This window comes from Pygocentrus nattereri, chromosome 12 (assembly GCF_015220715.1).
Source record: "Pygocentrus nattereri isolate fPygNat1 chromosome 12, fPygNat1.pri, whole genome shotgun sequence".
Classification (NCBI taxonomy): Eukaryota; Metazoa; Chordata; class Actinopteri; order Characiformes; family Serrasalmidae; genus Pygocentrus; species Pygocentrus nattereri.
The window spans coordinates 3848456-3863343 of record NC_051222.1 but is presented as its reverse complement, the minus strand read 5'-3'; the positions used below and the strand labels follow the sequence as shown (position 1 = coordinate 3863343).

Below are 14888 nucleotides of genomic sequence, written 5' to 3'. Positions count from 1 at the left end.
GGCATTGTATGGTTGGGTGAGTGTGGGCGTCTGTGCGCCCGCGCGCATTCTTCCCTGGCGTGCGCCCTCGGACTCGTGTGCAGTCGTGCATGTTCCTCCCGTGTGTGCGCCCCCCCGCACGTGTGCACGTTCGTCCCATGTATGCATCCATATACAAACTGTTACTGGCTGGCCTTTCCATTCGCCCCCACCTCATCTAGGGGGACGGGGGGGTGTATATATGGGTGGGTGTTTGTACATATTGGGGTGATGTGTATGTATATATGTGGGTGTATGTATGTATGTAGGAATGTATATAGGTGTGGAGGTATGTGTGCGTAGGTGTATATATAGGGGTGGAGGAATATAAGGGAGTGAAGGTATGTAGATGTATATATGAGGTTGAGTGTATGTGAGGACAGCTGGTTCTGGGTCGGGGGATTGCTGTCCCCGGTCCTCTCCCGGCTGCTCCCCTGTGGTTGCTACTTCCCCCCCAGATGGGGGGCGCCTTGGGGCTTCAGGGCCTGGCCTGGTACTCCGGTGTGACGGTTGGCCCGCTCCCCTGGGTGGTTGGGCTCCGGGGCGGCTCAAGGCCCCTCGGCGGGGATGGGGCCCTGCTGGGTGGTGGTTGGCTCTCGGGCGTATGAGGCGCTGGGTCTTTGCTGCTGCCTCGTGATGGGGAGGGGCATCCTGCGGGCGGCTCTGGTTCCTCTGGTTCCCCTGGACCTGCGCTCCATGGCTGGGGGGGTGCTGTCCGGAGTCCCCCTCTCCCTTCTGCTGGGGTGGGCATGCAGGGGTCACTGGGAGATACGGCCCAGGGTCTCCACTGCTCCTGGGGGGGCCGCGGCGAGCGGGATTCCCTGGTCTTTCTCTGCCTTCCTCTGGCCTCTGGGGGGATGTTGTCGCAGCTTTCTGCCGTCGATATTGAGTGCATCTTGTGACAAATTTATACTGTACTGCACTCACAAACACACACACTCACATACACATACATCACAGTCATTTGTGTAGTATCTCCAAGTGCTGTACGTCTCAGGTACACTTTCTTCTCTTTTCTCAGGAGCAGCAGTTGGTGAACCATCGCCGTGGCATTTGCGCTGTTTTTCTTTTTTTTTCTGCCCTTATGTTATTTCCCTTTTTTACCCTCCCCCCCACCCCACCCCCCCCGCTTATCTCTCCTCTCCCTTCTTTACAGATTCCCCTGGCCTGTCAAGTCTGGCATGATGCTAACACATTTTCATTAAAATATCAAATGTATAAACAAAATGAAATCAAATAATTAAAAAATAAATAAAGAAAAAGAAACACTGACAAGATGAGCCTATAATCTATAGTGCTCATTTTGGAAAAGTAAATCTGTTTGGCACAGTAACGCAGTCTGACCATAATTCTGATTGCAAATCTGCCAGACAAGACAGGCAAAAAAAAAAAAAAAAAAAAAAAAAAAAAAAAATAAGAAAAGCTTCTCTCAGGCGTTAAACAGCGTGCGGTCAGTATTTACAATCAATATAGCGTCTATATATATAATATATATGTAGTGTATTATATACACACAATAATCCACTAATTAATTAATAATCTAATATTTCTCCTAGTGGGAGTGTCGAGTAAACTGGTTTTAAGTAATTTTATTGGATGAAATTCTCACTTTATTGTCAGATTATTTTCCTTGTTGTGAGAAATCTGTTCGATCTGCCGGTACAGTGAGATCATTTTACTTAATTAAATTAGTAGATAATTTCTAGAAATGAGCTAGAATCTTATAATGAGCACCATCTCAAAATGGGAAGTGGTAGATATATTGACTGGATTTAAGATCATTTCACTGAGAGGACCTTCTGTAGCAGAGCTCCTCTACACCACTGATACATCCTGAGTAACACTGAGTTCAATCAGGTTCGTTTAGTTTTACACTGTTTCACATTAGAGCAGCCAAACCTCCTGACCTCCCAGAGTGAAGTCCAGAGAACTGAAATCTGCAGCTTCTCTCCTTCTTTAACCACCACAGCTTCAAGTTACTTTCAGTTTCTTTTCAGTGTTTCTTCAGACACGACCCAGTGTCGCCATCTAGTGGTAACAACATGCCAAATATTCACACTTTTGCACCTTTGCATTTTTGCACTTTTGCAGAGCTGCTGTTTTAAGGTTGGTGAATCTTTTAAATTTAACCGCGTGTTGTTTGTATTGGTGTTTGAACTGATACGGTTATAATTTATTTTTACTCTGTAAAGTTAAAAATGAAAGTAGTGAAGTAAAAGTATCTCATTAAAAATGAACTCAAGTAACAGTAAAAGTACTGTGATTTAATTCTACTCAGAGAAGTTCAGTTACAGGGAAAATTGTACTCAATTACAGCAACAAGAGTAAATGTAATTCATTACTTACACCTCTGGAATTTTCCATCCATACCTAAACAGAAACGTATATAAAGTTTAGTACATGAATAAATCCAGTATCATAGACGCTTGTGTGACAAATGCAGTGTAGCTGATGTTGATCCATGAAAACTCTGCTGGCCCAGTCTTGTTAAGATCTGATATCAGAGACACTCTAATGTGACTGAATGTGCTCCAACTGGTTTTCTCTTTCTGAGGAAAAGGAAGTTCCAGCTAGTTAATCATTCAGTCTGAACTCCAGTAGAGGAGCTGAGCGTGTGATATAATAAGCTGGTGGACTGTGAGAAACTACAGATGATATTATCATATATGAGCTGATGAGTGTCTCTGCTGTAGGACTGGAGATCCTGATAACGGACCTGAACTTTTCTAACTGAAGACTCTGAACTCCAACCTCAGAAACAGGTAACTGTATTATTTCTGCTTTTACTGCTCGTGAATTTGACCCTCGGTGTGAAACATACTCTCAGTGACCTGACGTTAGAGAAGAAAAGTTGTTCAAATGTTTGTTAGGAATATGAACAGGTTTACTTGAGTGATTTAAAATGATGCTTTGTGTCAAGCTACGCATGAAAATAGCCATTTCTTCATCACTTCAATGTGTAACTCATGACTCTGTGTCTTCAAGCTAATGACCAAAACAATGCTGAGCACCTTAAAGTCCCACTCAGAGATCACTGCAGCTGCTTCAGGCTGCTTATCATTAGATCTAAAGTAGACTTTCAGATAACAGAGAACACAGATAGCAGTGAAGCCCACAACTAACTGAGGCAGTGTCTCTCTCTCTCTCTCTGTTTGTGTCTCTCTCTGTGTCTCTGTTTCTCTCTGTCTCTTTCTGCGTCTCTCTCTGTCTCTTTCTGTGTCTCTCTCTGTCTCTTTCTGTGTCTCTCTCTCTCTGTGTCTCTCTCTCTCTCTCTCTCTCTCTCTCTCTCTCTCTCTCTGTGTCTCTGTTTCTCTCTGTCTCTTTCTGCGTCTCTCTCTGTCTCTTTCTGCGTCTCTCTCTGTCTCTTTCTGTGTCTCTCTCTGTCTCTTTCTGTGTCTCTCTCTCTCTGTCTCTCTCTCTCTCTCTCTCTCTCTCTCTGTGTCTTTCTCTCTCTCTCTGTCTCACCCTGTCTCTCTCTCTCTGTCTCATTGTGTGTGTGTCTCCCTCTCTGTCTCTCTCTGTGTCTCTGTTTCTCTCTCTCTCTTTCTCTCTCTCTCTCTCTCTCTCTTTCTGTGTCTCTCTCTCTCACTCTCTCTGTGTCTTTCTCTCTCTCTCTCTCTCTCCCTGTCTCTCTGTCTCTCTCTCTCCGTCTCTCTGTGTCTCTCGCTCTCTCTCTCTCTGTGTCTGTCCCTGTCTCTCTGTCTCTCTCAGTTTCTCTGTGTGTCTCTCTCTCTCTCTTTCTGTGTCTCTCCCTGTCTCTCTGTCTCTCTCTCTCTGTCTCTGTGTGTGTGTGTCTCTCTCTTTCTCTCTGTGTCTCTCCCTGTCTCTCTGTGTCTCTCTCTACACCTCATAGTTACACCTTAGGTAAACTATGACCCTGTGAGGTCTGTATCATTTTATTCACACACGCACACATTTCTAAGCCGCTTCTCCCTCAGGGTCGTGGGGTCATTTTAATCAACTAAAGTGATTGTATTGTTTCTGTCATGTCCTGCTTGTGTGCATCATCACTGGTATTTATTTGGCACACACACACACACACACATGCCTTGTGTCCAAGCAGTTTAGAGCATGTTTTATTGTAGCAGGGTTTTTTTAATTCGCAAAAAATGAATTAAATTGAAAGCCAATAAATCGTAAACAGAATTGAGTCGCTGTCCCTAATATTCATCACATGGGCTGAGCACAGTTACAGCTCATTCAGGGGGACCTGGAGTGGCAGACAAGATGTGAATCTATCCCAGTAAAGGTTGCTGGTGAGCAGGCTGAGAAGTCCACTCTGCTACTCTGTGAGGGACCCCACTAAGTCTGGAGAAGTGAAACACTTTGAGCCAGGGAAGGTTGGGGAGACCTTCCAGTGCTCTGTGGGGAAAGCATTGATGATTGTCCAGTTTCAGCACAGAGGAGCCATAGTGATAGTAGTCAATGCTGCCTGCATGACGAGAGTCAGTGAGAGAGTTGTGGCTGTAGGAGAACTTTGAGTTCATACTTGGCGTATTATTTTTATGCAGTCTATTTAGACGTCAGTAAGTTTATTTAACCAATTGTGAAACTGGTGATTATATGAATTAACAACTGCAGTTATTCTATATGGCAGAAATGCTGCATTCTGCTTTTCAGTGTTTCTAATTTTATTTCTGGGGTCTACTAGAGCAGATTTACATGCTTCAGTGTTATTTTTCTCATACTATTCATGTCTATTCACCCTCTGTCCGAACTGCAGTGTTAGAGCCCCTGTGTCTGTGGTAAATTCAGTTGACTGGACATCAAGAAATTCAAAATCATTGAGACTGTCTGTAGAACTGCCTGTCTGGCCAAACTGAACAAATGATGGAGAATCAAGTCAGGGAGGTGACCATTATCAGTCTGACAGAGCTCTAGAGGTCCTGTGTTAAGATGGGAGAAGCTGCCAGAAGGACACTCCTGCATGTGGAATGTGGTTTGTTGTTGTGTGGAACCAATTTTTTTTTTTCTGATGAAATGTAAATTTAGACACACACACACAACACATGCTTACACACACACACACACACAGGATTCCAAATCCTGTTCCGGAGGGATCTTTGGATAAGATCTTTGGCAACTTTTTTTACCTTTACCTCAAATTACTCTGGTGCTTAATGACTAAACTTCAACGGCGTAGATGTTCCTTATAATCATAGAATCACTTCATCTTCCCAATCTGCCTGTATGACGACTGAAGGGAAAGTGTTTAGGACGTGAAGAAAGAAGGAAATACTAGCCATGTTTTCTCTGGAAGAGGAAAGGATAGATTGTTTAAGCTTGGGAGAACTTACATTTTACAGTATGTTCTAAAGGGGGAATGAGGGAATTTATTGTTGTGAGCTTTTATCTGTGTTATACATTGTGTATCTGTGTGAATGTGCTGAATTTGTATGTTAGGCTGCCTATTTTGTGTTCACAGCTGGTACTTGTCCTGTATGAGCTGGGTCTAATGTTGGTATCAGTCCAGCTATATAACTGTGTCAGTCCAATGTCTTATGGGCTGGCTGGGTGTCTGGTACTTGTGCGTACAACGAATAAACTTCACTTGTCCAGACAACAGAATTAGTGTGTTCCATTCTGAAGGCAGCTGCTTCACTAGTCACTACCTTTAAAGGCGGCTCTCTTATTGCACAGCATTTTAACCGAAAAGGAACCTTAGTGGACATCGCATTCGGGACAGCGCTTCAGAGCCATCATATATCATAACGTTCACTGCACTGTTCATGTTTTATCTATTTACTCACAGCCGCTCGTTACTTTACACTCCCCTTAGACTAAAGGTGGATCATCTCAGTGTGAAAGGACGGCTCTGAATCCACAGCAGCCGTTTTCCTGCATCGACACTGCTGTGGAGATTTTGTATTTGTAAGAGGCTGATTTAAGGAGTCATATCTAGTGTTATATAAGTTACTTGACTCAGCAGCAGATACAGATCATCCTGTTTATAAATCAATTAATTCCGTCCTCATCCACCTTAATAAACCTGCTTTATTTCTGACACACAGGATAAACAGTAATGTTGCGTGTAATTTTATACAAAATGCACTCAGAAAAAGGGGAAAAAGGAATCTCACGCAGTCTGTTAAGCAGCTAATATGCTTATTTTATGCATTCTCATCTGATTTATGAGCTTCTAGTCTGAAGTTTAGCCTTCAACATTCACCACTGTGGTAAGTAAAGCAGTACAAGACAAGCGGAGCAGCTAAAATAAGCATCTGTAGTGTTTATTAAAAAAACCTTTCATTTCTGAGCTTCTACACCTGTTAAAGCATTTTCATCATCCAGGGAGAACGTCAGTCTGTAGCGCTGCTCCCACTGTGTTTACCCCCAAAATCCGCTTGGCAAGTCCAGCTGCTTTCGGTCACTCAGCGCAGTTTTCTCCCTGTGACCGCTCCTCTTCCTCGGCCCCTCAGACACCCGCTCCTCTACCTCGGCCCCTCAGACAGCCGCTCCTCTTCCTCGTCTCCAAATGGGACAGCATTCGTATCGGGAGCGCAAATGCTGCATTAGAACACTGCCTACTTAGACAGCTGCCTTCCGATTGGAACACACCAACTGAGTCCCCTGGTATCAGGAAGGTTTAGATTCCTCACTACTGTGTAACTTCTCACTACAGTGAAGCTTCTGAGAATTGAATGGGGAAATGTAGCTGGTCTTTCTGACATTACTTAGTGCACACTTATATATTTGCTTATAGATTTATAAGATTATAAATCTATTATAAGATAAGATAACTTATAGATTTGCTAAGTTTGCACCAAGCATTACTTGTAAACACTCCATATTTACTTGCCATTAAATTATGGGTAAATACTGCTGTACATACCTTCCACACACTACGGACATGCAACGTACCAGAAAATGGAATGTACTCGATATTTACCTATTAAATACATATCAGTGGTGTTCTTTCTCCGTGGTGTGCTTAGTTAAAAAGTCCACTTGGTCAGGGAGCTTACAGTACAGCGCACATCTTCATGTATGGTTCTAAAATGATGTGTAGCTGTCAAAAAGCCGTACTGAGAAAAGGAAATAGATGTAAAAGAATAAGAAATAAACAGAATCATGCAAAGAAGCTGCTGATGTTCTCAGACTAATGGACTGACCCCCCCGGAGTTCAGAACTCAACATGACTGAATGAATTTGAAACTACTTGGATCAAGAGAAGCAGAAAATGCAAACTGCTTCTAAGACTGAACTTTGATGATGTGGAAAAGGGTCCCATCCTGAAAGGATGTCTCCTGGAAAGAACAGAAGCTGTAATAAAGTTAAAGGGTGAAGCAGTTTGACGTGTATTTGAGGCTTCTGTGTGATTTTCTGTTAAATGTGTGATTTCTGCTTTTTTCTGATGCTGAACAATTAGTAACTTTTTCTTATTGAATGGTGGTCTCTGACATTTGAACAGTACCATTCATGCCATTTTGAGATTTCTTTGTATCAACTACATGAAAATTAACATATAAAAAGTGTGTTAAAGTGGCATAAATGGATAGCTGAAATCCTATTCAATATGTGTTTTAGGGATGAAGTTCCTCTTTGTGATGCTTCTGCTTTTCTCTGCCTTTTTGGAGTCTGAGTCAGGTATGTGCACTACTGCGTAAAAGGCTTTATGTATGTTTGTGGGTTCACATGCATGTGTGAGAGAGAGATCCTAGAGTCTCTATTATTCCACCCATAGCATATTTAGAATGGATTCTCTTCAATTTAAGTTAATAAACATTTTATCTATGGTTACATGCATGTAAAATACAGGTAATGGAGACCAGGATTCATTTGCATATCTTCAGTTTTATAAATAATTAGATGGGAAAAATACAATTAATTTTTATCCTTTCCTGTAGCCTACAAACAAACAAACTGATATGTGGATGTCTGTTCTAGATTATTAAACTACAAAAGAATCACATTATTAAGTTAAAATCATGATGTTCGGACCCATAGACCCACATTCAGGGCCTTCATCAGATGCTTTTACTATGCTGAAATGGTTTAGTGCTCATCAAATAATGTGGGAATAACGAGGAAGCAATATAAATGTTTTGTATATGTAATATATTTACATACATGTTAATGTTTTTTATCGCCATATTATATTATTGTACGTCATGTTTGCTCTTCATTGCAGAGAACTTTAAAGTAGTTGGTCCAGCTGCTCCTCTTGTTGCTGAAGCTGGTGAAGACCTCGTTCTGCCTTGTTCTGTCAAACCGAGCATCAGTGTTGTGGATATGAGAGTAGAGTGGTTTAGACTGCATCAGACAGACAGTGTAGTGCATGTCTATGATGGTTATGAAGACAGTAATGAATACCAGATGGAGTCTTACAGAGGAAGAACGGCTTTATTTAAAGAAGAGCTACAAAAAGGAAACACCTCACTAAAACTCTCAGCTTTGCAAATTTCTGATGAAGGAGCTTACAAGTGTTACATTGAATCCATGTCCTGGAGTGATGATGTGACTGTTTATGTTGAAGTTAAAGGTAAGAACATATTTTCAGTGTGACATCATTATGAATTGTTAATTCATAATAAAAGTATTAATTCATCTGTATATGAACTTTAAGCCAACAAGTGATGCCAGCACAGACTGTACCTTAATGACTTAAAGGAATGGTTTGGGAAAAAGGTTACACAGTTTTCCTCACACTGATACTCCCTAAAGCCCAGGCTTATATACTGTAGCCTAATTGTCTTCTGATAGAACACAGGTGTAAACAGTCAGAACTCAGGAGGCCTGAGAGCGCTGATAGGAGTGCAAGCTGGAGTCCAAAGTCACATGATCTCCCAGTGTACACTGGGAGTTGGAGTCTGTGTCCTTCACAGAAGGAGCCGAATGTGTGACACTACGATTTATTCCTGACTGTGCAAAGTATAGTCCAAGTGACCAATGCCAAGCTCCATCACATTTTCTCAGCCTTTCTTTCCTCTAATCAGTACTTAGCAACTGTTACTATCCACTATTGCCTCAGACCTTCTGTTCTTCTTAAGTGTTTGAGTTGAAGCTCCAGCTGTGGTCAAGAGATGTACCTGTGGGACCTGCAAAAGTGAGATCCACCCTCTCTCACTTACTGCTGGTGGCACTACTCTGCTGCACTCTTTGGTTTCCCTAAATGGCTTCTCTTTCATTTGAAAGGACAGAAAAGAAAATTCCAGTAAAGTTATAGATGGAGGGGGTCTGTGTGTTTGTTAATAAGTGGTTTGAGAGACTGTGTGAAATCCACATTTAGAGCTTGTATGTGCAAGTTTTAGACCCTTTCATCTTCCTCAAGATTTTAGGAGCATTTTATTGTGTATTGTTTACCTTCTGCAAGATGGAAGTGCTACATTTCATGATAGCTGACTGTCCATCTAAGCAACTGCAATGCTGCCTGGAAGCCCCAAGCTTTATTGTGGGTAATTTTAATCATTGTAATCTGTCTGGCTCTTCCTGAATATTATCAATATGTTGATGATTGTACTTGTGGCAGTAAAGTTTTAGATAAGTGTTAGGGGGATATTAAGGAAGCCTATAAGGCAAAAGTTAGCCCACCCTTGTCTAATTTGGATTACAATACGATTTGTCTTTTTCTGTCCTATAAGCCCATTCTTAAATGCTACACAGACTACATACATTTCTGTCATGGCAATGTGGTTATTTCTGTAATCCCAGTCATGATGACCCAACACTGCACATTTTTGTGTTTTGTTTCATCGAACACACTTAATTCAACTCATTAAGTAAATACTGTACACCTCGTTGTACAGTAGGGAAAATAAAATGTACAAAGGGTCATCAGTACAATCCTCTGCTGTGTTGTGTTGTTTTAACTCATCTCAGCTGATTTTGACTCAGTTATGTCTTTTTTGTGCCAAATATTGTGCCTGTGCTAAGCAGACACAGGCTTCTATATTGGGGGTGTTTCAGCATTTTGTTTATATCAGGGGTATCCCCAAAGGACAAGCCCGGGATGCAGGTTTTTAACTCAAAAAAAGCAGATTCCACTTGTTTAATAGTTGGTTTCAGTCTTCAAACTGCTGATCAAGGGACCTCCTGCGTTGTTGGAATGAAAACCTGTCACACTGGCCCTTTGTGGATAAGATCAGACACCCCAGGTTTATGTGAATGCAGATTTCTGGTTGATGTACATTTTCTTGCTGTTGCTTTTGTATGACTAGAGGTTGTATGTATTGGAGGGTGATGTCTGCTCTGCTGTGAGGAACAGGAAATAGCCTTATGTTATACTATTTGTTATGCTATAATATTTTAATATTTAATATTTTAATAATTGTTGGACATTGCTTCTTTAGTTTAGAGCTGGAGCAACAAGGCTAATATTGTTAACAAACAGTAGAATAATAATTAATAAACAGTAATTACCAGAAAAAAAAGTCAACCATTACCACACTAACACACACACACACACACACACACACACACACACACACACACACATCTTCTAAGCCGCTTAGCCTTCAGGTAGCGGGGGTGCTGGAGCCTATCCCAGCTGTCATCGGGCGGAAGGCAGGATATACCCTGGACAGGTCGCCAGTCCATCGCAGGGCAGACAGACATTCACTCACACCTAGGGGCAATTTAGCATGTCCAGTTGGCCGGATTGCAGGTCTTTGGACTGTGGGAGGAAACCGGAGGAAACCCATGGAGACATGGGGAGAACATGCAAACTCAATAATTCCCAGATCTTTTCTACTGATACATCCCTAGCACTTTTCTCAACCCACTCAAACCACACATAGTTCTTCATTAAGGTTGTGCAGACAGATTTGTGTGGTTTATGATAACATGGCGAATTCAACAGGTAGCCACATGTGAAGTTTTGGGATGTGGTTTCAGTGTCTACTGAATTCAATTGTTTTTAGTAACATGTGACTTGTAGCTCTAGTGCTAAAGTAAAAAAAGTAACACTAAGACACCAAACAGGACGTGGGTGATAGGCTGCATCTGTGAGAAAATAATAAGTGGGAAACTGTGTAAATGTGATTTTTCACCAAACCATTCATTTAAGTGTAAAATGAAATTACTTCTATGTTACAAACATGTAATGTGAGACAATGTCAGAGTTGTAAAGGTATTGGTATGGTGTCAAAATCTCAAAAAGTAAAAAGAAGTAGCTGATCACGTTCTACCTGTCAGACTAGTGAATCTGCTATGTCTGAACCACTTTTAACAAACTCTGCATGTGTTGTTTTGATTAATGTGAGATACTGGAAGAAGAATTAGCATAGATGCAAGCAGTTCCGTGAAAATACTCAAATAAAAAAACTAAATTAGCAGGAAATCAAAAACAAAAATCTCTTTGCCATTGAAAATACATCAAATTCTTTAAAGTTTAAATGAAAATGAATATAAAGCATGTTTTTTTCTCTTGTAGAAGTACAAATCTAAAATGTGTAGTAACAAATTAGTTAAGTATTCTCTTAATGTTACTACTAAGTAACCAGACTCAAAGGAAACTTAATTTTTGTTGCAGGTAGTCAGTGCTTAATTATGAAATTATCCTTAAAATATTACAAGTACATCTTGACATTTGATGTTCTACAAGTTGTAATATTTGATCTGTTTTGTGTTTCAGGAAAAGGTTTTCATGCTTGGAAGATTGCCATCATCTGCATTTCAGTTTTTGCCATTACATTAATTGCCTTTACAGGTTACATCTTGAAAGGTAATTTTTATGAATTACTTTTTTAAAATGAAGTTGTTCATATGTTTATTATGTGCATGTAAAAGAAAGATAATGATGGGCCAATAATTAGCAGTAAACATGTGTTCATATTTTCATGGCTCCTTGGTTCCTCTGTAAAGAGTGTTCAAGTTCAAATGGTCTTGAACTTAGCTGATATACTGAAAATAGCATTCACTAAGACACCGAAAAGGTGCGTTTATTATTCAAATTGAAACATTATTCAAATGTGCTTGCAAATGAAAAAATGTTACATCAACACATTTCTTGTCAAAACAAGCAAACTAGAAAAAAGCTATTGTGTTGATATAACAACAATATATTGTGTTTCTGAGAATTTCAAAATTTCAAAAATGTGTAGCCTGCTTTCTAATTAATGCCTAAAGTATTTGCATTAAAGTTTGCTATGCCTCCACCTTGGCCACTTAGTTAGGGGGCTGTGTACATAATTGTAGCCTGTGGATGTTGCTTTATTTAGAGAACAGTATTCTTCAGGTTTTTAACCATGTTTCTGTGAGGCATAGAGCATCAAAATCATGGTGAGTAATAAGTTCATAAACAGCAGTATTTTTAGATGAAATGGACCTTATATTTAACAATCCTAGTTTTAGACCAAATGTGCTGCTATTGTGAATTGGTTGGACTGACATTGATTAGATTGGTAGAAGAAACTCTTCAAGGTTTTCTTATGTGGCATCTCAAGGCAGCTAGCAGATGGTCATTTTAGCGTGTCTGTCTGCTTATACACATATCGCTTTTCACCAGCAATCAGACTCTTGATTGTAGTTTGAGTTAAACTGCATATTATGTAGCCACTGAAAACCAAGTGGTCCATAACAGAAAGATGTTCAGGTTCAGTGTAGCATGCTTACATTAAATAAAGTTCATTAACAAGTCTAAGAGATGTAGAAGGTGTGTGAGAGCATTGAACACACATATGTCCAGAGAAGAGGGGCTCTGGGACCAGGCCTGAGAACATGCACTGCAGTCATGCTGCTGAAAGATATCTAAGACCATCTTTGGTACTGTAACAAAGGAGACAGATAGAATAAACATAGTTTGTTAAAGAAATCATACCTGATACTTTGGCAGGGATTAAAACTGACACAGACACTAAGAGCACAGAAGGCATACATTAAGAAAACAACAGGGGAATACAAGTTATACAGTCACAGCCATCATAAAAGATTAGAATTAGAATAAGAATATAACTTTATTGTCCTGTTTTTTTATAAGAATACATTTAGAATACTTACAAATTTTACATCTGTATACTTTTTTTAAAAACACCATCAATGTTTGTTTATTAAATATTAAAATCAACATATTGTGTTAAATGGTACGCAGCCTTGGTGCTGAAGTACAGCTGCTCTCTATATTTTAGTGTTCTCGTGCTGTCCTTGCACAGTTTGTTCCTCCTAAAGCCTGAGTAGACTGATATATCAATCTGATCAGCCAGTTATTAATCTCTGCGTTACTCAGTTCCTTTCACAGATGATGGAACTAAACAGTCTCCTCAATAGTGAACATGTTGTCTCAGCCTGCTCTAATTGTAATATTGCTGTCAACCGTCCTATCTTTGGTCAACTATAGCTCAGTAAAACACATAAGATGACACATTTTATCAACCATAAAGCGAATTCTCTTCATATTTGAGATGCAGTGAAACTTCATCCACTTTATTGTTTTAGCATTTGATAAAATGATGACTGGGAAAGGATGTTGGCTTCCATGCACCTTTAGCCAGTTTCTAATTCTTCCTTGGGCATATTGTCTCTTTACTATTTACTGCTTGCTTATTCTTAAATGGTAGCCACAGGAAAAAATCACCATCTGTAGCCCCAGACTGTTTTTGTTTTTCCTTAAAGAAAGTCCAGGGAATAAGTGATAGTGAGGAGCTGCTTAGCCAATTCTCCACATGACTTGGCATTTTTAGAGTTGCTGGCAGGGTGCTAAATAGAAGGGGTCCTGGGGGATCCGACATCCCCTAATTAACCTCATGGATCCCCTGAATGTCTCAAATTCAACATTCTAGGGGGTCCCTGAAAATTAAAATGTTATGCTGTCCCTTAGGGAAAAATGTAAATTCAGGAAAAGTTATTGTTCAGCTGCTTCACCCACCAACAGCAAGCTTGTCCTTAATATTCTTAACAAACCTGAGCTGCAGCACTGGTCTACCCCAGGGTGGCATTTTAGCAGATTGGTCCATTCAGTTGGTCCTTCATAATCTAGAACAATCACTACACCTGGAATATCTCTAAAAAACTTTATAATATGCTGCAGCATGTTTGCAAAACCGGCACAATTTCCCAAGAGTTTGTTACTCATTTTTCAAAAGAAGACGAAAGAGGAGATGTGTAAGATCTCAGTTAAAGTTTGGAAAAGACAATTTCCAGAAAAAGAATTGTTCATCCAAACCTTTCATTGCCATTGAAGCTAGCATCAGCACCAATATGGTGAGTGAGGTAGGAACCAGTCAACTTGGGACCTCCTGAATACCAGGGAGTATTTTGCACACTGGTTGCCGCAATCCCTTTGAGGTATCGAAATTAGTAAACATAAACATACCAGAACAGGAATTAAGTAAAACAATGAAACCATAAAATCACATAAGCTACAAAACCAACAATAAGACAATTAAAAATTGAAAATTAACATTAAAAACACTACTGACAGGGTCATGCAGCAAAGCTGTGCCACTGGAAGTAAGGACAAACATACAAATGTCACAAGACAGAGGTGAGCTCAAAGTTCACAAGATGGGAGGTGAGGGAAAAATCATGATGAGGGAAAAATCACAGACACTCACTTTTACATTTGTTGTAGTGACAGTTCCCAAATTCATCAGAAGCACATAGCAAATGAATATTGATGAATGAGTTTTTTAATAGAAGTAATTCTCTATACTGTTCACTTCAAGATATACCTAGAAATGATATATTCAAACCGTTTCTGCCACTGGATGATGGTAGTGTCTAAAGGCTTTCCATCGTTTCTAATTTCAGATAAATCGTCAAAAAAGCAACTTTCTCCTGCACAGTGCTCAGTCATAACCTACACACGTCTCCAGTCAGAGCATGTGAGGAAAGAGTTGGACCTGAAGAGATACAACACATCAGAGGAGGGATACAGGAGACTCATCCCAGCTATCTCACACTACAGAAAGGCTAAGTGAGTGTTTGATATAAAT

The 14888-nt window shown here is 40.2% G+C and overlaps 1 protein-coding gene across 3 annotated transcripts in view; it reads left to right on the top strand.

Moving 5' to 3' along the window:
* The first annotated feature begins 1408 nt into the window (after positions 1 to 1408).
* Positions 1409 to 14888, top strand: part of LOC108414403 (ribonuclease inhibitor-like) — a 50678-nt gene continuing 37198 nt past the window's right edge. The window contains exons 1-6 of one of the 3 annotated variants that reach the window (XM_037543599.1): positions 1411 to 2124; positions 2712 to 2780; positions 7546 to 7605; positions 8150 to 8500; positions 11591 to 11680; positions 14704 to 14869. In XM_037543599.1, coding sequence (XP_037399496.1) covers positions 7548 to 7605; positions 8150 to 8500; positions 11591 to 11680; positions 14704 to 14869 — 665 coding nt within the window. In that variant the 5' untranslated portion in view covers positions 1411 to 2124; positions 2712 to 2780; positions 7546 to 7547. Of the gene's footprint in view, positions 2781 to 7545; positions 7606 to 8149; positions 8501 to 11590; positions 11681 to 14703; positions 14870 to 14888 lie in introns of all 3 variants that reach the window. The other 2 variants (XM_037543600.1, XM_037543601.1) reach the window with 2 other exon arrangements.